Source organism: Xiphophorus maculatus, chromosome 11 (assembly GCF_002775205.1).
Source record: "Xiphophorus maculatus strain JP 163 A chromosome 11, X_maculatus-5.0-male, whole genome shotgun sequence".
NCBI classification, from domain to species: Eukaryota; Metazoa; Chordata; class Actinopteri; order Cyprinodontiformes; family Poeciliidae; genus Xiphophorus; species Xiphophorus maculatus.
This window is the reverse complement of record NC_036453.1, coordinates 15130117-15153450: the sequence shown is the minus strand read 5'-3', so window position 1 is coordinate 15153450 and position 23334 is coordinate 15130117. Positions and strand designations below refer to the sequence as shown.

At 43.4% G+C, this 23334-nt stretch overlaps 4 protein-coding genes across 5 annotated transcripts; 1 reads left to right on the top strand and 3 right to left on the bottom strand.

Annotated features, from left to right (window-relative positions):
- LOC111610128 (olfactory receptor 1571-like) lies at positions 1–1342 on the bottom strand. The gene has a single exon (XM_023342730.1). It carries the CDS (start codon positions 988–990, stop codon positions 1–3), a length of 990 nt encoding a protein of 329 aa, XP_023198498.1. The 5' UTR covers positions 991–1342.
- A 2183-nt stretch (positions 1343–3525) lies between these two features.
- Positions 3526–8262, bottom strand: LOC102231849 (GTPase IMAP family member 4-like). Its single transcript, XM_023341767.1, has 4 exons — positions 8026–8262; positions 7425–7466; positions 5961–6065; positions 3526–4827 (listed from the first exon to the last, which is right to left on the bottom strand). Exons 1-4 carry the CDS (start codon positions 8045–8047, stop codon positions 4055–4057), a joined length of 942 nt encoding a protein of 313 aa, XP_023197535.1. The 5' UTR covers positions 8048–8262; the 3' UTR covers positions 3526–4054.
- Positions 8263–9430: 1168 nt separating this feature from the next.
- On the top strand, positions 9431–12923 carry LOC111610121 (GTPase IMAP family member 8-like). 2 transcript variants are annotated; one of them, XM_023342700.1, is made up of 5 exons: positions 9431–9513; positions 10235–10297; positions 10700–10815; positions 11023–11568; positions 11684–12923. In XM_023342700.1, the coding sequence occupies exons 4-5, from the start codon at positions 11034–11036 to the stop codon at positions 12484–12486; spliced, it is 1338 nt and encodes a 445-aa protein (XP_023198468.1). In that variant the 5' UTR covers positions 9431–9513; positions 10235–10297; positions 10700–10815; positions 11023–11033; the 3' UTR covers positions 12487–12923. The 2 variants fall into 2 exon arrangements, with proteins under 2 accessions (XP_023198468.1, XP_023198469.1); XM_023342701.1 differs by lacking the exon at positions 10235–10297.
- A 1-nt stretch (position 12924) lies between these two features.
- Positions 12925–17163, bottom strand: LOC102222784 (transcription initiation factor TFIID subunit 9-like). The gene is made up of 7 exons (XM_005803543.3): positions 17057–17163; positions 15643–15724; positions 15396–15532; positions 15191–15325; positions 15038–15119; positions 14854–14967; positions 12925–13664 (listed from the first exon to the last, which is right to left on the bottom strand). The coding sequence occupies exons 1-7, from the start codon at positions 17090–17092 to the stop codon at positions 13507–13509; spliced, it is 744 nt and encodes a 247-aa protein (XP_005803600.1). The 5' UTR covers positions 17093–17163; the 3' UTR covers positions 12925–13506.
- Between the last annotated feature and the right edge of the window lie 6171 nt (positions 17164–23334).

Sequence of the window (23334 nt, the reverse complement as noted above, 5' to 3'; positions counted from 1 at the left end):
TCAGCTGAGCTGGACTCTGATTCTGTTCTTGGTTCTGGTTCTGGTGTGGAGAGCCGAGCCTCTGCACTGGCAGATGAGGTTCATGACGAGGACGGGCCGGATGTTGTGGTCTCTGAGGCCGTAGATGAGCGAGCTGAGGCACTTGGGCAGGATGATGACGGCCATGTAGAGGCCGATCTGCAGGCGGACGGCCGGGACGCGCTCCAGGCTGCCGGTGATGACGATCAGCAGCGAGTTGTAGACGGTGGAGGACATGCTGAGGCCCAGCTGCACCAGGTGCAGCAGCAGCGTGCGCCGCGCCCGCACGGCCGACGCTCTGTCCGTGGACGCAGAGCGCGCCGCCACGATGATGCCGGCGTAGGCGAAGGAGACGGTGGCCGCCCCCAGCAGGAAGAGGAAGTAGGTGAAGGCTCTGTCGTAGTGGTCAGACACGGGGTCGATGAAGGCGCTCTCCTTCCCGCAGTAGTGCACCATCTGCATGACCCCCAGGTCAGCCGCCGAGAAGCGGGACAGCATCAGGCTGAGCTGGACGATGACGTGGGAGGAGCTGACGCCCCAGATGACCCCGATGGCGGCGCCGGTGTTCCTCAGGGTGACGATGGCGCTGTGCCGGAGGGGGTAGCACACCGCCACGTACCGCTCCAGGCACATGCTGACCAGCGTGACCACGGACACGCAGTGGGTCAGGCTGCTGAAGGCGGTGAGAGCGGCGCACACCGGGTACAGCAGCGCGAGGCTGACCGCGGACAGCAGGAACATGGACTGGCTCTGGAACAGCTGCACGGTGTCCACCAGCAGCAGGTTGAACAGCAGCACGTAGCGGGACGCCTCTCTGAACAGCGGCCGGCTGCGCAGCGTGTACAGCATGGTGAGGTTGATGAAGAGGAACGCGCAGCATGGCAGCGTGGTGACGATGGTGAACAGCACCAGGCCCAGGACCCCCTGGTGAGGCCCCGTCACCGTCACGTTGAGCTCACTCCTGCTCAGCATCACAGCATCATCATCATCATCATCATCATCACACACCCAGCAGGGCCACAGAGGTCACAGAGGTCACTGCCACTACAACCCCACATCATCAGAACGGCCGCTCTGGCAGATCCACTTCCTGTCATCAGCTTTTATCTCATCCTCTCTCTGCTGCCACCAGCTGAGAGCTGAAAACATCACATGACCTCAGAGCAGCAGCACATCGTCAACACTTCCTTACTGATTCACACTTTACTGTTTTCTGCTGAGAAATAAAAGTTTCCATGCAAAAGTTTCACTAGAGAAACAGAACAGGAAATGTTTTCATGATGATGTTCACAAAGGTCAGACCTGCTGATTCATAATAAACAAGATTCACTGAAACAAAAGACCACAGCTGTCCTCTTCCTCACGATGGCCTCTGAGGTTTTATATGTCTGTCCTCTAAAGGTTGATGGTTCTCTCTTCCAGATCGCTGAGGATCTTTTCTGTTTTTGTCCACCCAGTTGGTTGGTCATCGTGTTTATTGGTCTGGAACTGGAAACTCAGCTGGATGTCAGACTCTTCAGTCCCAGAGTGAATGAATCTGATCCGATGTTAGACTGTTCCAGCCTCCAGGTTATGATGCTTCATGTTTGCTTTACCAACCAGCTCCAAACGCCCAGCTGCTATCTGCTGGCCGGTTTCCATCTTTGTACAGCCTCCATCTTGGTTCTGGTCCGGTGTGGTAGACCCTGACCTCCACTGGTCTGAGATCCTGATCCTGAGCTGCTGGGATCTTATTGAGTTCAGACTGAAGTTTTTACTGAGATAATCAGAATGTTTGAGTCTAACCTATTGGGTTAACGTTGTGCTGTAGACAACTGAAAACATCCTGACCTTTGACCTTTTGGTGAAGGTTGAGTGACAGATGATGATGATGATGGTGAAGGTGATGATGATGGAGGATGAAGGCCGGCAGGATCAGTGATGTGTCTCTGGTTTCAGAGTTTTAGTGAACAGAACCAGAATCTTTACTTTTTGTCCCTGGTGAGTCGTTTTCCTTCCAGTTGGATCTGATCTGATCTCTGCTGATCGATTGCTTCTGTCTGTCTGCTAGCTTGGTGTCAGCTCAGCTACATTTAGCCACAGACATAATAAACGAGTAGACCCTGCAATGGCTGCCCGGGTTTCAGTAAATATGGCGCCATCTTGGAGAGGTCGACCGCTCCAAGATGGCCGCCCTGCGTCTCGCCAGCGCCAGTAGACCAGAGCGGTCCAGGAGGCGTCTATCGTTTTATCATGTCTGTGCTTTTAGCTACCAGAGTTCCAGCAGAACGTTTCTCCGTCTCAAACGGTTCATCCATCGTCTCTGCTGATCCATGATGGACTGAGGAGGTTCTGGTTCATTGCTAGAACCTTTAGAACCGTCTGGTTCTGATCATCCAGAATCAGACGGTTCTGTTCAGGTTCTAGATTCTCCTTGATGTTGAACATTTATTCAGGAATCATTAAAGTGCTTCTGGTTCTGACCAGGTGGACCAGAACCTCTATGGGCTTCATGTGTTTGTGTTTTATATAAGGGGTTTCCCACCCTGGTCCTCAGGGGCCCGTGATTTAACTATTCCACCCGAATGACTGGATGACCAGCAGGCGTCTGCAGCAGCTGGGGTCAAAGGTCATGCAGCACCTGGACCGGACATCCAGAACCTGCAGAACCATTTGGAGGAACTGGGCCAGGTCAACGGGTCAGAGCGGTTCTGATCCGTTCATTTCTGTTCACATAATTACTGAACCAGAGAAGCACTTTGGGTTTTATCATCTGCTGGGTTCTGGTTCTGACCCAGATAAAGGTTCTGGTTCTGACCCGTCTCTGCCGCACATCCATCAGTTACTGCAGATTAACAAAAGTTGTTTTTAATCTGGAAGAGTCTCACATTAAAGTCAACTGGGTGGTTGCCATGGAGACGTCGTGTTGAGTGATGTAATCCTCTGGGTGTGATGATGATGATGATGATGAAGAGCGCTCCTTCCTCCCCCGGCGCCTCATTTAGCAGCATTAATTATTAAAGCAGTAAATATTGACAGCAGCTCTAATGGAGGAGATTCTCTGAGGATAAAAAGTTTTTTTAAAAATTAGAAAAACTTCTGCAGAGCAGCTGGACGATCCGTCAAGGTTTTACAGCAAGTTTGATTTTCCTGAAGTTCTGCAGATTTCAGTTCATCACGTCATTTATTTTCAAGACGTTTTTCACCAAACTTTCGACTAAACATTTACATTTTACAGGAAACGGTTCTGATATTTCTGGTTTAATGTTTAGTCATATTTAATATTTAGCTCCTCTGAATCTGGACTCAGTGAGCAGCAGGAAGAATCTGCAAACGCAGAAAGACAGAATGAGAACCCAGATTATGAGAAGAAACCCGAGATTATCCGTCTGTAGGGGAGAATTCTGGGTTTGGTTCTGGAACGTCTGACGGGTCAAAGTGAAATATTGTCACGGTTCTTCAGGTTCATGGATCTGTGGCGGCTGAAGCTGCTTCCATCTGACTGATTCTAATGAACACACACATTCCTCAGATTTATTAAACTGTTTATTCAATTTACTGTCAAAAAGACACAGTTAAAAATCATATGAAACATTTTTAAAATGTTTCATCCTGCATCATTATAATAACACTGGGTTAAAAAACAGTTTTTGAACTGCTGCAGGTTTAGAGCTCAGCTCATCATCACTCTGACATTCACAACAACTTTCATCAATGATCAACTTTTGCTTGTTAATGTTTTTATGAATAAACAATAGATCAATATGATCTATTAGACTAAGTTACAGCAAAGTTCAACAATGAAATGACTGGTTGCCAGTTCAGGGAGGAAAAATCCCCATGTGGGCAGAAACTGGTTGATGTAGCAGAAGGTTTTAGTTCCTTCAGGAACCTTCAGGCTGCTGCTGAAACCTTTCAGCAGGAAGGACTTTGACTGGACCGCAGTGGTTTCTCAGAGGAGCCTGAGTGAACGAACATCAGTGCGGACCAGAACCTCAGGACTGTTCATCCTGATGGTGATGCATGCTGGGTAATGAAAACAGGGACTTCTGGGTCTTTAGGAGCTGGCCTTCACTTTCAGCGTCATGGAGAACTGGACAATGTCCTCCATTGAATCCTGCTTTGTGCTCTGCTCTACAACATGGCGCGCGCTCCGCTGTAAGTTGTCATAGTAACGCTGAACTTCCTGTATCTCAGCCTGGCGTCTCCTCTTCAGGTCGGGCCCTTCAGGCTGAGCAGCAGTCAGCAGCTGTTCGTATTTCAGCTCCACAGCTCTGGTCTGCTCCTCCACCTGCTTCTGGTAGAACGCTCTGAGCTCCTCCTCTCTGCGCCGCAGCATCTCCACCACGTCCAGGTAGGTGTAGTTGGAGTAGAACTCTCCTCCGTTCTCGGACACCATCCTGTCCACCTCCTCCAGCAGCGCCAGCACCTGGCTGCGGTCGTGGGCCCTGCGGTTGTTGAGCAGCAGGTATCGGTTGTTGACCCTCTGCAGGACGCTCTGCAGCTTGGGGCCGCACTCCTGCAGCTGCAGCTTCACGTCTTCAGCAGCTTCATCCTCCCGGGTGAACAGGATCATGGTGTACCTCCAGGCATCCGCCCCAAAGATCTCCTCCACCTGCCTCACCGCGTCCTGCTCCTCATCGGTAAAGGGCCCCACCTTGATGACCAGCAGGATGGCGTGGGGCCCCGGGGCCGACATGTTGATGCACTTGGAGATCTCTCTCTTGCTGGCGTGTTCGGAGAACGACGTGTCAAAGACGCCCGGCGTGTCGACGATGGTCACTGTTCTGTCAAACACTTCGCCTTCCTGCTTACAGCACTGCCTGGTGACTGGGAGAAACACAGAGGGTATGATCAGGACATCAGGATGGTAGAACACTCTGAGCTCCTACTCTCTGTGCTGCAGCAAAGCAGGATGTATATGTATATATATATATATATATATATATATATATATATATATATATATATATATATATATATATGCTATATATATATACAGTACAGACCAAAAGTTTGGACACACCTTTTAATTCAATGGGTTTTCTTTATTTTCATGACTATTTATAAGGCAATAAATCCCACTTATTAACCTGACAGGACAGGTTGACCTATGAAGTGAAAACCATTTCAGGTGACGACCTCTTGAAGCTCATCAAGAAAATGCAGAGTGTGTGCAAAGCAGTAATCACAGCAAAAGGTTGCTACTTTGAAGAAACTAGAATATAAGGGGTATTTTCAGTTGTTTTACACTTTTTTGTTTAGTGCATATTTCCACATGTGTTATTCACAGTTCTGATGCCTTCAGTGTGAATCTACAATGTCAATAGTCATGAAAATAAAGGAAACCCATTGGATTAAAAGGTGTGTCCAAACCTGTGGCCTGTACTGTATATACAGTATATAGTAGGTCATGGGTGCTGCTAAGGCGGCCATTTTGATTGAGGAATGGAGTTAAGCTCCAGCAGGTCAGCCCAGGGAATGCCTGGAATATGGTGACTCAAAATTGAAAAGGAAGATAAAGAACAAAATGTCCAATATAAAGGACACAAATGAAATGCTGTGTCTCAGGATATAGTTAAGTATTGGCTGTTGGCCATAACAGAAATATTAATATTGTTTTTTTTAAAAATAGTGTCAGGTTAATTAAGTTTGATCTAAATTAACATAAAATACGGTTTATGGTTATTCAACAAATCATAAATTTGAAAAGAAATTGATCTTTGATTGATTGGGTGGATTACTGTGAGGAAGTTCATAAAGAGCAGCTAAAATCCTTCAGCTGATCCAAACCACTGCAGCAGAGTTCTGATGGGAACTAAAAACACAGATCAGATTTCTACTGTTTTAATTTTCCTGTTAATCCAGATTATAATCCCAGATTCTCACATATGAAGCCCTTAATAATCAGCTCTGATTGGTGCAGATGCTCCATGTCTGCTTCAGAACAGAGATTTAAATACCTGAGGACTGACTGACTGCGGCTACGAAGGCGTCTCTGCCCAGGATGGTGTTCCCACTGGAGCTCTTCCCTGACCCAGTCTTCCCAACAAGAACCAGTCTGAGATCTGGAGAAGGAAAGTAAACCAAGTCACAATGCTTTGCTCAATATTATACTTTCGTAATGAACATCACATCTGCATTAACTCATTTTACTACATGTGATAGGATTTCTCTAATAAACCATGTAGCATCGCAGCATGTTTTAAAGAGGCAGTCTCATGTTTTCCAGCCACATAGTGTCAATTTTACTGCCATAGTTACTGTAATGTAATATAGTTACAATCAGTAACTATATTACCTTCAGTTATTATTAAATGCTGTCTGTATCAAATATGATTTAATAGAAATTTAACTTTCTGATTTAATGCCCTGAAATTGGGCCTCTGTCTCTTTAAGAGGCTCTTTCTGAAGCTCCGCCTCCAGGAAGTCATCCCAACATGGCTCCTCTGTCAACCTTTTAACAACATCTGCTGAGCAGCAGCTCCTATAATGAGCTCAGCAGCTGTTTGCTAATTGCTGCTTGCTAGTCTGAAGGAGCTGAGTGGGGAAGGAGCTGCGCCCTGTAGGCGGGGCTAGGTCCACTGAGGCGTTTTGCATCTGAATGGTTGCCATGGAGATGAAAGGATTTCTCACACATGAAAGAATCAAAGCAACATGACAGGAAAAAGCATTGGAACATTATTGAAGATAAAGAGCTGTTTTGACATGATACTGGCCCTTTAACAGTTTGTATTTATGCCAGATTCTCCAACCAGTTAAAGACAATTCTTATATTAACTTATGAAATATGGAGAGTAACTGTACACAATATATAGAAGTGAGTAGTGACAAGTTACATTTACCTAAGTTACCTGTTTTTAAAGAGAGTTTCACTGCATCATTTTCACTTGTGTAATTTTATTGCATCACTTGTCTGAGTTCAGTAAAGTTTCTGTAGCAGTGGAGCCAAAAATGCAGCAGAGGTCCACAGTATAACGTTGAAGTGAGACCTCTTGTTTGTTCAGCAGCTTTGCTGTTGTGATATTTTCCTGAGTCTGTTGCAGGTTCAGTGAACAAACAGCAAAATATCCATATGGCACTAGAAGCACTTCCACATATACAGTAACACTGTCGGTATCAGATTTATACGTTTCATATTGTAAACAGTCATTTGGAGAAACATTTCTACTGCCAGATTCTGTAATTACGGTGTTTGTACTTTTAAAATCAGAAAATAGTTGAATTAGTCTGTCTGATTACATCATTTTCAAATAACACATCAGATTAAAACAGGTACTCAGTTCTTGAGGATAGATAGATAGATAGATAGATAGATAGATAGATAGATAGATAGATAGATAGATAGATAGATAGATAGATAGATAGATAGATAGATAGATAGATAGATAGATAGATAGATAGATAGATAGATAGATAGATAATACCTGGAGGAGGGCGCTCCTTGCTTCTTCTTCTTCCTCTTGTCCCTGTAGAAACAGATGAACAGCTGTGTTTGCATTACTGACAAAAATCCCTCAGTTTGTAGCACAATATTAGGAAAACATGCAATCAGTTATAATAATCTGAAAGTAATGCCAAGGTAACCATAGGAACACAAAGGTACATTTACTGCATGTTCTGTCGTAACAAACTAAATGAGCCATGAAGCAACAAGACCAGTTTTCACTAAAACATCAGCTGACTGCCCGGTGCGCTGCAGAGGCAGGACGCGGTAGCAAACTCAAAGTAACTCATAATAATAATGATAATAAACGTTATTATCACAGGGTGTCGCAGCACCAGAACCAGTGAAACGTGACGCATTGTGATGGAGCTGACAGCGGAAAGAAATGATCCACAACCCCGAAGTTTTAACGTAAATCAGTGCAGCTGGTGACGTCGGTCAGTAAACTTACCAAACTCATCTCCTGTTGCCAAGTTATAATGCAGATGATAAATGTCAGTAAGAGACAGAAGAATGTAACTATGAACATGGGTTGTTAAAAATAAATAAAAATAAAGTTTAAAAAAAAAAAAAAAACTTACCAAACTCTGCGGCCTGCGCCATGTCGACCTGTCTGTCTGCTCCGGTCGCTGGAGAACACGGAAGAGAACAACCCGGAAATGTTCACCTGTCTGGGTTTAGAATCAGGTTGTTACGGTCCGAAACAGCTATACGTCAATAAAGCCTCAAATTAAATGAGAAACTTCAAATCTACATAAAAAAAAACATCAAGAAGGAAAGTTTTAGAGAAAGTCTCTCAAAGACGCACAGCGGGTTTGCATCATTTCAACACCGGCGAAGACGCCGGTCTCAATAAATCTCTGTCATGTGACGAAGCTGAGTTGTTTCGGCGCGGAGATGAATGAAGATGTCGTGTGAAATAAAGAATGTCAGAAATGATTAAAGTTAGTGTCTCAATGTGAGATTATTTCCTAATTATCCTATCGATGATTATTGCTTTAATGGCGTCTCTGGCGCCGTCCAACCTGTCGCTCTGCAGCAGCTGAGCAGAAACTCCTCCCACACCGCCTCATTGCTCCTTCCGGCGTGATCCTCAGGCTGACTGTAAAGGAGCGGACCTCGTTACCTGCGCGTTGCAGCATCTGGGAGTTAGCGTCGCACATACATGGTTCATTACGGTAATAAAGCAGCAGGGGTGGCCTTCCACCTGTTACTACCCCATATATACAGGAATAAATATTTCTTAATTTTACTGTGTTGGACATGGATCCAGGTGTTGTGTAGCATAATCAATATCCACACTTTGCTCATCTTAGTTTCTACAATCTATAACCTATTATCAAAAACACCCATTTGTTTTTATAATAGGTTATTGTCAAAACAAATAATACGGAACATCTGATCCGTGTTCAGATCAGATGTATTTTACGGAGTTAATAGTGTCATTGATGCACACATCTTTTTACTTAATTACTTTTTAATGTAAATAACTTATAAAGATATATTTTTGTGAAACAGAAAAAAATGAAAAATCTCCTGAAAAACAGATTAAGGGGCAGATTTTTTTTTTAACTTCTTCACTTCTAAATAGTCAGAAACGTGAACCATTAAATCTAACATTGACGCAGCAGGAGGTCCCACTCTTCTCTTTGGGTCAGTAAATGTTGCCTCTTTCACATCTAAATGTTCCCCACAGAGAGCAACCAAAACATCGACATGTTTTCAATCGCAGCAGATTTTTGTAACAGTTTCATTTCACATAGTTGAAAGCAGAAGTTTACATACGCTGAATAAAGACACGTAGACCTTTTTTTTTTTTTTTTTTTAAACAATCTTAAGTTAAATCAGAACAAATCTTTTGTTTTAGGTCAGCTAGAATCACCAAAATGATTTTTATTAGTTAAAAGGCTCAATAATAAGAAAAGCAGCAGGAGAGCCTATGGCGCCCCTGCTCTGTTACCGTAAAGCACAATGTGTGGGCTCAGCTAATCTCTAGGAGAAAAATAAAGTTGCCTGTCTTCACCGCAGCTTCGGGGAGAGAAACTGAAATAAAGCCGAACTTTTTCACGGTAAGACACTGATTTTGTGTGCAGTTTACCAGAGAAAGTTCTACAAGGGAAAAAAAGAACTAACGGAAAATCAGCTTTCAAACCAATTGAAATATTACAGAAACAAATGTAATGTTTTGATCAAATATAATCAAAGCCACTGGAGATTTCCTAGAAACTCCGATGCACCTTTAAGAAAAAACCGTGTTTGTGTGACTGGCTGAAAGAAAACCTGACAGAAAAATGTTGAACTTGAAAAGTTTTGACTCAGGTTTTGCTGTCGATCCTTGACATTTTTAGTTTCACTTTCACTTTACTGAACAGCTGAAACGTTTGACGGATTGAGAATCAGGTGAGAGATTATTTGGTTTGTAGTTTTGATGGAGCATTCATAAGTTTCCTCCTCCATATTAGCTGTCTTAAAAAAAGTTCTACAGCATATTAAAATATTCAATGTGTTTTTGTTAATGGGGTCGTTGTAAAACATAATTTTGAGTCTGCTTAAAACGAAGGCTTCACTTGTTTTACATTTCTTCATGAGTCTGAACTCAGTGTTTGTCTCAAAGCTTCAGGCTAACAGGTAACTTTACATCCCAGGTCTCCAAAATGGCTGATTTCTTTTCTATAGAAAACATTTCATAGATTTAATGTCCTGACTATCGTTATTATTAGTACCTGTTAACAGTACAGCAGAGCAGACAGTAGAAAACCTTCTGAATGTGTTTATTCTTTATTTCTGAAGCCTGGAACATAAATCAAAACTCCACAGAACGATGTGGGTTTGACCCAGAATCGCAGAGCAAATGTAAGTACTGAGTTACGTTGAATATTTAATGGAAAACTGATAAACAAGAACCTACTACGAACAATGGCTGGAGCGAGAGCACATGAGGACTGTGTGCATGGAGAGAAGTGGAGAATAATGGGAGTGAATGGAGCTGCTGTAGCAGCAGAACCTCCTGATGAGGCAGGTCTGTTGGTCCAGAAACCGTATTAATCTGCAGCCCAGTGAGGATCCAGAATGATCCTCACTGGACCTCATCTTCTGTCAGAAATAAAACCTTTAATTAATACGCAACACTGTATTATAGTTAGAATGTGAGAGCGATCTGAATGATAACTGTACTGTAACTGAACTCAAAGTAATAAATAGGAAATATTTAAAGTGTGTTACACGGTAATTATCTGTAAATGTAAACTTCCACAGGGGACGTATGGAGAAACGGCGTCTCTGGGTGACTCTGGTCTGGACGGACTGACGTGTCGGTTGCTTCCTTTCAGTATTTGGACCCATCGTAAGACAGGAATGAGGAAAACAGAATGGTTCGTTTTTTTCTTATTTTCAGAATAAAACTAATTAACTAACCTACTTCTAGTTGCAGCTAAACAATTTACTTAAGAACTCACACTCTCAGATTTTCTTCTCTCTGCAGTTTTTCTGTTACTTTATTTGCTAATAAGATAGTTTGTAACTTAGACATGGGGAAACTTTTACTATGTTTTCTTTAAACCGATTCTCTCACCTTACAGGGTTTTCAACGATGGCTCGTCGTTCCATTGTCCTTCTGGGACACACAGGAGTCGGTAAAAGTGCTTCAGGAAACACAATTTTAGGACGAACAGCGTTTGAATCAAGGCGCACCTTCATATCTGTGACCACCGAGATAAAGGAAGAAACGGACACGGTGTTTGGCAGAGAGGTCTCAGTGATCGACACTCCAGGGATCCTGAGTGAAGGCATAGAGACGGAGATCCAAACCTTCTGCAAGGAGAACCTGGATTCCTCATCCTGCCTGTTTCTGGTTGTAGTTAAAATAGATCGATTCACTAAGGAGCAGCAGAAAGCAGTGGACACCACCATCACAGTTATTGAACCATACGGACTGGACCAAGCGTACTTGCTCTTCACTGGTGCCGATCATTTAGACGGGACACTTGAGGAGTTTATCAACAAAGAAGAAAAATCTCCAGAATCTCCACTTCAGAGGATCGTTCGAAAGTTTGAAGGAAGATACTTTAGCTTCAACAACATAAATGGAGGACCGGATCAGGTCAAAGAACTGCTCCAGAAGACAGGTACTGAAATATGACTCAGATTATAACATCATTTAGTCAACAGGGTTCTGTGAAACACCTGAATATAGCTGGAGTGGTCTTCTGTCTCTTCCAACCGTCTGCTTTCTCCTCCCAGGTATCCTGTCTGCGCCTGAAAGTCTGGAGAAGAGAAAGATTGTTCTGTATGGACTCAGTGGAGCCGGGAAGACTTCATCAGGAAACACCATTCTGGGATCAAAAAAGTTCAAGTCAGAATGTGGCTTTGAATCCAGTATCAAGATGTGTGTCAGCATGTCAGCCATAATAGGAAGTCAGGAAATCACAGTGATGGACACTCCAGGTGTGGATGACAGCAGCAGGCCTCCTCAGGAAGTAGCTGTGGACATATTGAAGGCATTACATAAAAAACATGTCCATGCCTTGGTCATAGTGGTAAAGATTGGTCAACTTTCTAAAGAAGATTGTAGCTTTCTTCAGTATTTCCCATCCATGTTTGGCCCTGATGCTTTAAGGTCTACTATGGTGCTTTTTACTCATGGAGATGGTCTAGGAGGGGAGCGCTTTGAGGAGAAGATCGGGGCCAGCAGAGACGTTTCTGAATTGTTAAAACGGTGCGAAGGGAGATACTGTGTGTTCGACAACACCCAGAGTAGAAACCGGCAGCAGGTTAGAAACTTCCTTCAGATAGTCGATAAGATGGTTCAACAAAATGGAGAACAACACTGTGACAGATTAAAGCCCACGCCTTTTCCACAAAGCTCACAGTCCAGGTCTGGTGGAAATGCTCCATCCGGTTATGGGTCAACTGATCCTAGGTCACCTGGTGAAGAATCATCAGACGAAAGCATTTCCAGTTCTTGTTGCCTTTGTCAGTGTCTCAGATATTTGTTTTGTGGATGTTGTCAATCAGGGCGAAATGGCTACGAGTCAATTAATTAAAGAGCATTTCATAAAGACTTATGCTCCTACTTTATTGCTTTTTTTATTCTTGGACAGCTACGATACGTAACCAAGCCAACAAGGTGTTGTTTTCCAAACATGGAGAAGCAGCATTCAGCTACTGTGCACCACAGATCTGGAACAAACTTTCAGAAAACTGAAAAACAGCCAAAACACTGAGTTCCTTTAAATCAGGACTAAAACCAGCTGGTTGATTTTGGTCTCTGCTGTCTGGATGTTGATCTGTCAGTGTGTCATAACAATCATACAGCAACTGTCTTCAGTCAGAGGCCTCTTTAGATTAGCTGCAACACTGACTGCTACTGGAGACCGTTCCTGTCCACAGACTCACCATCCACAACTCTTTGAAGATGCTCAGATGATTTGAGTTTCAACATTTAATTCCCTTCACAACAAATAAAGAACTTTTGAACTGAGTTGAACTGAAACCATTTATTGTTAGTCAGAGGTTCAGCCAGGTAGTTCTGACCCAAACTCCACTCTGAGTGGAATATCTCACAGCATCTAACAGGAAACAGTAAAAAGAGACTTTCTTATACAAGTAAAATATATTGGATATCAGTTCAATTTCCATTTCTAATACACAGAAATGTAAATCTGGGCCGATATACAATATTATTGCTGTTATATCCAATATCTTTTGATATTATTTGCCTACCATTTGGACAATGAAACCCAACCAGAGATGATTATTTCTTCTCTGCTCTAGTTAAACACTCGACTCTCCTTCACTCATTTGTTAACATGGGCCCAGTTCTATTGATCGGACCGTTACTGATGGGTTCATGCTGATACATTATAACTTCATGAGTTTCAGCATTGCATAATGTTCATCTGTGATCAGTAAATTATCTCCGATCTGAACTCAGTAACTTCTGGTTATCAAAGTGATTTGTTCACGTTTGGTTTCAGGTTTTATTTAATTTATTGAAAATGCGAGCAGAAGTTGTCCTGGTTCAGCTTCTAGGAACCAGAGTCTACGTCTGAGACCAGCTGCGGTCATAGAGCGTCGTAGTCGTCGTCGTCTTCGAGTTTCCTCTTCAGAGCGTCTCCGCCGGCGTTCTGAGCCACCATGTTGGTGGTGATCAGGATGTTCTTGGAGCCGATCAGAGACGGGTTGATCAGGACGTTGGACACGGCCGGCGACGCCGCTGTTGCTATGGAGACACAGACGACCGCCATCACTCTGCTGCCACATTTCAGCTGATGGAAAAACTACAGAACGACTTTATGGAAATGATCTGGTTTATGTTACATATTCTGATTTTATTGGTTTTATTGTTTGATTTTATCCTTTAGCTGGAAATGTTCTGATAAAATGTTTCACTCACACAGGACATGATGCGACTTATTACATATTTATTATTTTATGAAAATAAATCTGTGGAAGCATCAAGTTCTCTGAAATACAGCTAGCAAAAAAGCTAACATGCTATGCTAGCATACAGCCACACTTTAGCTCACTAGATCATATTAGCATGCTAACAGCAGCCTGTGAGCTAGCTTCATATTTACTATGAATATGAAGTTATGTATTTTTTATATTGAATGTTTCATTAATTATTTTTATTTAATTAAACAAAAGGATTTGTTCCTGATTGATGACATGGTTTATATCAAATGAATATATTTAGTTTGCTTATGGCGCCCTCTGGTGTCTGATGACTGAACACTGACAGGAAGTCAGCAGGTCCCATTTCTTGTTGACCTCAGCTGAGATCCAAATGGTTCTGGGAGTGTTTAGAGGGTCAAAGGTCAGCTGAGTGGAGACTTCATCAGCCGGAGTCTTCCTCTCAGCACAACTCAAATCAGGACTCAAACCCACAACCTCTGACTGACTGGATCCAAAGAGCCAGAATCAGAACCAGAATCAAAGGTAGAACTGAAGCTAATGTTACCTTAGCTTCCAAAAGCCAACAAGTGCTAGTAGAGCGATTAGCTAAAAGTAGCTAACGCTAGTGAACTACTGAACAGTAAAGTAGAAGGAACCAAGATGGCCACCAAAACTCTGATGTTTCTTTTGGAGAGAATATTCAAACCTGATCATCATATTTCTAAAGTTCTGATGGTTCTGACCCGGATGGTGGGAAAACAGAGCTGTGACTCCCTGTCACATACTGGGAGGATTCATTACCTCCCACAGAAACCATCAGCCTGGTTCTGGTTGGGTCCAGAACCAGAGCCAGGGTCAGACTGGGACCAGTTCAACGTTCTGTCTGACCAACACCACAGAAGAAGAAAGCTAGAACCTTTCAGGAACCTGAGGAACTGCCCTGGGATAGAACCTAGACTGGAACCTGAACTGATCACTCTGGGCTCGGCCCACTGGGAAGGAGAAGGTCTTACTGGTTTTGGTGGTGGCCGTCTGGGAGGGTGGAGGGATTTGGACCGTGAACCTCTGACCCGTCAGAGACACTGGGGTTCCAACCTTAGAGGAGACCGACTGGACCGAAGGGGTTCCTGAGGACCAGACAGAGGGGTCAGAGGTCAGGCTGCATACTGGTTCTACTGGTTCCTCTCCTGAACTCACCCAGTGTAGGCGTTGTGGGTCTGCTGGAGACGGCGCCGACGCTGAGGCGGGGCACCGATATCCGGCCGGCGGATGACGACACCTGCAGGGGAAGAGAGGTGAGAGGTCAGAAGTCATCAGAGCGGGGGTTGGGGGTGAGGAAGAGGAGCAGACCTTCTTCTGGATGGACTTGAGGCGGTAGTTGGGCGCGGTGAGGCAGTAGCGGTCGGGCGGCAGACGCGGGCCGGTGTAGGGCTTGATGAGCGGCAGCGGCGTCTGGTTCTTCTGCCGCGCCGCCTCCAGTAGGAACTGGACACAGAGCACATCATGGACACCAGAACCAGAACCGGGCCCTGGGCCACAGTTTGGCGGGGCTTACGTCTCGCGGCGGCGGCGAGGTGAAGGACTGGTCCATCCGGCACTGGATGGCCAGCTTGATGTCGTCGGCGTCCACCGCTGACTTCTTGGCGTGAGATGCGTAGATCTTAGCGTCTTCAATGATCGTCGTCACATATCCTGGAGATAGCAGGGGTCAGAGGTCACTTCCTGCTACAGGTCAACCTGAGAGCACCCTGAAAAGGTCAGAGGTCACCTGATCTGAACCTTCTTCTTTTTCAGTGACTTACTGTAGGTGAACTCCAGCATCTGGTTGATGACTCGAGGCTCGTACTCTGTCACGCCCATGTCCTTCAGGATCTGGATCATCACCTGGAAAACACGGAACGGATTCATCAGGACCAGCCTGGTTCTGATGGGTCTGATGGTTCTGATGGGTCTGATGGTTCTGATGGGTTCTGGCAAGCCTTGGAAAATACTCTGAACTCTTTCTGCATCAATCAGACAGGACCATATTTTAAATAAAGTTTTTAATGTTTCTGTAAACAGTGTCTGGTCATCTGGTCTCTCCTTTAGGAGGTGTATTAAATCTGTTGGTAGCTGCTTGTTGAATTAGACCAGGGGTGTCAAACTCCAGTCCTCGAGGGCCGGTGTCCTCCAACTTTTAGATGTGCCTCTGCTACACCACACCTGAATAGAATAATTAGGTCATTAGCAAGGCTGGGAGAACTGATCTACACAAGGAGGAGGTAATTAAGCCATTTCACTCCAGTGTTTTGTACCTGTGGCACATCTAAAAGCTGTAGGACAGCGGCCCTCGAGGACTGGAGTTTGACACCTGTGAATTAGACCCATTACGTTAAAGCCAGAATCGACTCATTTCCAACACGTACAATGACAATTAATGTTCAGGCTCATAATAATGAGGAATAAAGTCAGATCCATGAAGGATTTTAATCTCAAGTTTTGGTTTATTCTGATGATGCAACATTTATTTTACCAGATGAGTCACTTGATTCTCATAACTTCATTTACACATGAAGAGATGTAATACATTAGATTTATAAAGAAGCCAAATGTCTTAAATGTGTCATTGAAATGACATACATGATTATTGTATTTCATTGTACGGCCGCCTTCATTTTTGAGAGGAGGATGATCTCTTGGAGGTAATAATAAAAAATAACAATAATAATAAACGTGTTTCATCAGCATCTGTTATAACATCATATAATACAAGATGATAATCTACTATTATTAAAACTGACATTTGATTTATTGTGATTACTTAAGCAAGCATTTAACTGACAGTAAACCAGCTGGACTGATTAAAGGCTGATTGAGCATCATAACCAGGAGTCCAAATTTACCACAACACCTCTCCGTTTTAAACCTCTGCAGTTAGCTTTAAGGCTTCAGCAAAAAACACAAATATAATGTATAATAAGTATACACTTCATCTTCTATAAATGTACTTTATGTTTAGCTAAAATCAACAAATAATAATAAATTTAACTCAAATGTTTGTTTTTATCCCTACGAGAACAGCGAGGAGCTAAAAGCTAGCGGCTAACAGCTAAGCTAACAAGTTAAACAGAGTCTCCGTTCATTTTAGCTGCAGTTCAGAACAACTGCTAATATGACAGAAACTGCTTTAGTTCAGTCAAACCAAACAGCTTAAAGTGATACATGTCTGGAAGTTACCTGTGCATCTTTTGGGATTGTTTTCGGTGCAGACATCTTAGCGGCTACTGCTTCTGCTGCTCCTCACTGCACACAACACTGGCACCGCAGTGCAGTGCTGCCACCTACAGGTTCACATGAAGAACTGCATCGATTTATAATCTAAACCGGCTCAAATAGAACAGAATAGAACCAGGATGGCGAAACAACGTCAACAATGATTGTTTTCTCACACAGAAAACAGAATTATATAAATGTACAAGAGTATTGAAAAACATATAAATAGAGAATAAGAACAACACAAAATTAACGATTGGAAGCAAAACTATTTGTCCCCTTTTAATGTGCGGTATTGTCTGTTGTTTACAAAGTCATTGATATTTATGAATTTCTTCATCTCTTCCATATTTGTTATTTTATTTCGTCAAATGTTTCATTCCTTTTCTCATCCCATCATAAACTTGTAACATATGTAGTGTTTATTTCCTTATCAATCAGAAACATTTCTAATATTTCTATGAACTCTTTCTGCGTGTTATTCATCTTTATTAATTATTTAAAACATATACAATGTGTCAAAATATGCACAACAGTCATGAATATTTTAATAGGAAATCTGGATACACCGAGTGAGGAGAGAAAAAAGTTACATTTCCCCTGAAACACGTTGAGAACTCAACAGGATAGCACCATAATGGTGCAGAGCCAGCAGGGGGCGCTGCAGGATAAAGAACAACATGTGGAAACATCAGTAAGTCTTCATGTTTCAGTTTCTATCAGCAACTTAGTGAAGAAATTATCAGAGAAGAATAACATCGAACCAGCACCTTCCTCATTAATAATGATAATCAATAAGCTGATAGTGGATAAGCTGATAATCAATAAGCTGATAATCAATAAGCTGAAGGTTATTATTCATGACTGGGTCGTGACAAGAGGAAACCTGTTGAGAATCATAAACAGAGCTGCGTGCCAAGTCTTATCTGCAACGAGCGTCTGCAGGTCGAAGGTCAACCACAGAAACCCGAGGAAGCCCGGCAGAACCTTAACCTAAACTTTACAGAACCGCTGCTGGGCCTGAACCAACCTGAGGCACAACAGAACCTCCTCAGAACCTCCTGGGCTGACACCATCCAGAGGTCCGACTCTTCCTCTGGATCAAAGCCAGCTGCTGTCAGGTTAGCACAGAGGTTCTGGAGAACTTCAGGCTTTCTGTACTCAGACATAATGGTTCCTATTAGACTGGACCTCCAGAACCTGAAGAAGAGTCATGGGATCCAGCAGTTTCCCATGATTCCTCTTCCTGATCTGCTTCGTCTGCAGCAAAGAAGAAACCAGGTGATGACATCACAGGATAATAATAATAATAATAATAATAATAATAATAATAATAATAATAATAATAATAATAATAATAGCACCATTAGGCAGCAGGTCCAGGAGTTTTTCACTGGGTCGTGAATCCATGATGGGTAGGGGTCACGCTGGGGTCAGCAGGTCAGCGCCATGGCAACCGGTGATGAACTCAGGTGTCACTAAGCCTTTAGCTGCTGCTGGTTAACGATTGACTGTTTAACGGGAACACAACCACACACACACGCACACACACACACATATGCACACAGGCACGCACACACACACCCTGATGTGGCTTCTGCTGAAGCCGGGTCAGAGGGACCCGGCATCACCTCTCAGTGCCTCCAAAACTGGGTCAGAACCTGAAGCAGGTCTCAGTCCTGACCGGTTCCTGCCAATCAGTTCTGGTCCGGATCAGTGGTCAGGTTCTACAGCTGGAGGTTCTGGAGGGAAATCGGGAATCTGGAATGTTGAAACCTCAGACATTATCACAGGGACGAAGGTTAACGAGGGGGAGATTGGAAGAGGGCGGAGCCTCAGGGACAGGGGCGGGGCTTCGTGACATACGGGGCTGGGCCATATCGGGAAGGGGGCGGAGCCTCAGGGAGAGCAGGTACTCAGCTCTGCAGGTGAGAAACAAAAGGGTTACAGAACTGGACCTTCAGAACCATCAGAACCTTCAGGTCTAGCAGATGGTTCTGACAGAGTCCAGGTTAGCAGGGTGAACCAGAACCAGAGAATCCATTAGGTTGTGGTTCTGGATGGTAAAACCAGCTCTAATGATACCACTTGTTGGACCCAAACTGGTGTCAAATCAGGATCAGAACCCGACTAGTCAAGTTCTGACTCGACTGGTCAGAACTCGATGGGCCCACATGTTGGTTCTGATCCACAGACCGGGTCTTCCTGCCAAACCACCAGAACTCGTTAAGGTTAATTGGTTTAACTTTGATTAGATCTCATCTGGGTCGGTGTTGGTTCTGCTCCAGAACCAACATCCATCAAATGTGGAGAAACTCATCAGTAACCAGACCGGAACCACCAGAGATCAGAACTGGACCAGAACCGCTGCTTTATGGTTTCTCCTGGCTGATCTTCCTCTCATCAACTCAACTTCCTCTTCCTCCTGCAGCAGCCAAAGCAGACAGAACCTTTCCTGTTCTGGTTCTGACCCGTACCGCCTTATTAAACTCATCACTTCTGATCTTTACTAAATCTGAAATTATTTTTAATTTCATCAAAATGAAAAAATTACATTATGACATTAATAAAATGTTATTTACTTTAACTCATTTTTACCAATTTAAAACATTCGTGACATTAAAAGAACAATTACACTGATGCTAAGTTAAAATATTATTAAATTAAAAGCAATAAAGCACATTACAAAATTGTGTCTTATTAAATTTAAGAAAATAGCATTTTAACAGTACAGTTTACAATCATCATTATCATCAATAACTTTATTTATAAAGCAGTTTTACAGTCATAAAATAAAAGCATAAAAATAAAGTGACCAAACTAACCACTCAATAATGAATTAAAAACTCAATTCATAACATAATAAAACGACACAGTTAAACCAATAAAATCAATACTAATAAAAGTTAAATCAGTCCCAGTTTGGCATGAGGCGAATGTTAAGTTTTCAGACGGTTAACATGTTGAATGTGCAAAACTATCTATTTATTTTCTAAAATTAAGAAATGCAGCATTAACAGTTCAAACTGTTAAATTAATTAATTGTAAATTAATTTAACAATTGTTCAAAAACTTTGCTTTGATTTATTCTAAGGTTTTGTTTGAAATATATTATGTTTTCATTATTAAATATTTAACATCTTTCTAATTTCCAACTTGAGTTAAGTTTGTTTTTCTTTGTCACATTTCAGATTGTTTTCTGATCAATAAGTATAATTACATAATAATAATAATTACCATTAATTTTATAAGTCGATTATAACAATCGACATCATTGATTTACTGTTCTTATCAGTATAGTTTAAAGAAAACCTAAACTTCCACATTTAAAGAATTTATTTTTATATAAATTTCACCACAGAGAAATTTCATAATAATGAAACACAAAATATATTTTTTAAATAAATAAATAACATAATAAAATATGACATATTTATATTCTAACATTTTCATAATTTAAACTTTAATATTGTTAAATAATTAAATTAAATATTTACTCATTTAATTTTTTCTAAGACTAAAATAAAACCTTGAATAAAAGTAAAGTGACATTTATATAAAATCGTTTTCATAGTGAATAAATTGTGGTTTAAAGGCGGGAATCTGCTAAAACCTGCAGGTTATCCGGAATTACCTGAGCTCAAGACTGGTACCGGGCCGGTTCAGGTAGAGGAGCACCCGGAACCGGGTGGAGAACAGTGAATGAACTGGGAACACTGGTCCAGCTGGTGTGAGCTGAGGAAGCTGCCATCCTCCGGTTTGTTTAGCGGGGAATACCAGTAGTCTGCCGCCGGTGGGAGCGATGCTAATCTGGGCTAATCAGGCCTTTACTGCCGCTGCTTTACGGCTCTGTGTTGATCCTCCATCAGCGCCAATAGCCGTATTAGGGCCAGTTAGCATATTGTAAATGAAAGTTTATGGGAAAATGACCCATAAACAGGCGGCTATATAAGCCTGGCAGTTTATGGGCTGCGAGGGGTGCACTTACTTACGCTCTTTTATTTGCTCTAATCATTGTTTATGGAACAGCGGGAGCAGAACAGAGGAGATTTCTCTGCAGAGGTTCGTAGGCCCAGAGGCCCGGTCCGGACCGGTAGCCGGCCCGCGGCTGGCAGCCATTTTGTTTGGAGGAGCAGAAATGTGTCCTAAAATGGCCGCTGTCCGCTAGCCTTCACCAGCTTCCTGAACACGGAGGCTGACTGATACCGGACCTTCCCCACCCGAACCCAGCTGGGCTCAGCTGAACCTACCCGACCCACCTGGACCCAGAGACCAGCTAAACCAGGACGAACGTTCAAGAACTGAGTTGGAGGCGAACATGGAGTAGCGGAGCAGCGTTTCTCGGACGGCACTACTTCCTGCTCGGCCTCCTGCTGCTGGGTGAACTTTGACCCAAGATAAGAGGCCAGGATGTTGTTCCTCATTAACAGAGAGCAGCTCCCCAACAGACCGGGTCGTAAACCTGCTGGTTCTGCTGGGAGTCCCAAAGTCGGGCTGCAGACCTGGAGAACCAGAACCAGCAGGTCTGATTACCAGTTTACTCAGTTCACAACCCAAAACAGGGCTTTGAACCAGAACCAGTACTTTCCAACAGCAGAGATGTGATGGATCCAGAACCGGGCTGGAGTTCTGGAGATGGTCCAGAACATCAGCTCTGTGTAGGCCGGGTCCTTCTGGGACCATCAGAACCAGCTGGTTGTGGTTCTGCCTCTGGGTTCTACTGGTTTTTCACAGATTAAGTATCAAACTAATGCAGGAGTTTGAAGCATTTTGATTGGTCGTTGGCCTGTGAGCCCGCCTCCAGCTCAGGATGAAACTGGGTTAGAACTGATCCTGCACGGTTCTGGTGGTTCCAGCCAAACTTAGCCGGTTATAGAGCTTAAGCGATTTGATTGGCAGCAGACAGCGTTCATTGATTTGCCAATGATTTACGTCAACCAATCCGTGATGAGACTGTAGCAGTTAGCTAGTTAGCTGTTAGCTAGCAGTGAATCAATGATTCTGTGGTCTAACCTTCAGGTCCAAACTGTTTTACCAGCCAGATGGAGCGACCCGCAGTGACCTGACACACCCAGAGATTACAGAGTGATGGCCGCCAGTAGTAGATGAGCTGAATGACATCATCAGAGTGTGGCCACCTCTCTTGTGAACGTGGCTCCTCCCATTTCCTGCCCAGAGAGGAACACTCTGCCAGTGGAGACACACTAACAGACGCTACCCAGTTAGAGGCAGACGGGATTGGTTTTACTGGTTCCGTGGTTCTCCATCCAGCCATGTTTAATCTGATCCAACATGGCTACTGGCAGTAAGGGAAGCCCGCAGCATGATGTCACCTCCACCATGTGGACCTCTGTCTGCTCTGTCCTCCCTGGAGGATCCAGTCTCTGATGGTCCAATAGGGACCAGAACCTGGTTGGACCTGATCATCTGTCCAACAGTCTATCGGCATGGAAACGGGGTGAAGTGGGCGGGGCATCAAGTAGGTTAAAGGTTCTGACCAATCCGAGAAAACCTGCAGATCCTCTGAGCTTCTATAGCAATCGGATGTTTACGACAACGTCTCCATCACATCCAGACATTTTAATGTCTCTGACTCAAATTAAGGAATATTAATATTAGAAAATGTGAAAAATATTAAAATCAGAGGAAGAATCAGCTTCCAGATCGTTTCAGGAACAACGTAATATTCTGTTTGGGACGTTTCCCCCTCGGAGATCTGCAGCTCCTCCCTCCTCCAACATTTCTGCGTCTCTAAGGAGACGCCATCTTTACTGCGTCCATCCCATAATAAACTTTATGGCTTCGCTCTCATTATGTCTGTTTGCCCAAAAATGAGGCGAGGAGCAGCAGCTGCTGCAGAGGATCCACCCAGATACTCTGGATTCCTCTGAATGGGAAGACTGGATCTGATCAGGTTAAAGGATCCAGATCTGATCCAGATCAGATCCTCTGTTTCTATCGGTACATATAAATGGACCTCTAACAGGTTTAAACCAGTTAGATGTTCAACCTGCAGCTCGGTTTCTTTCATGAATAAACTGAATTTAATTCTTTGATGTTTTCCAGAATAACTCCAGAATTTCTCCATTACATGTTGAATTTATTGTTTTAATATCTGGATCATGTTTTTCTCTTCCTGATCCTCCTGCAGCTCAACTGGACTTTCTGTCATGATTTTGATCATTTTACTCAAACATCATCAGCTCCTTATTTAGTCTCTGATTGGCTGCTGCTGATGCAGC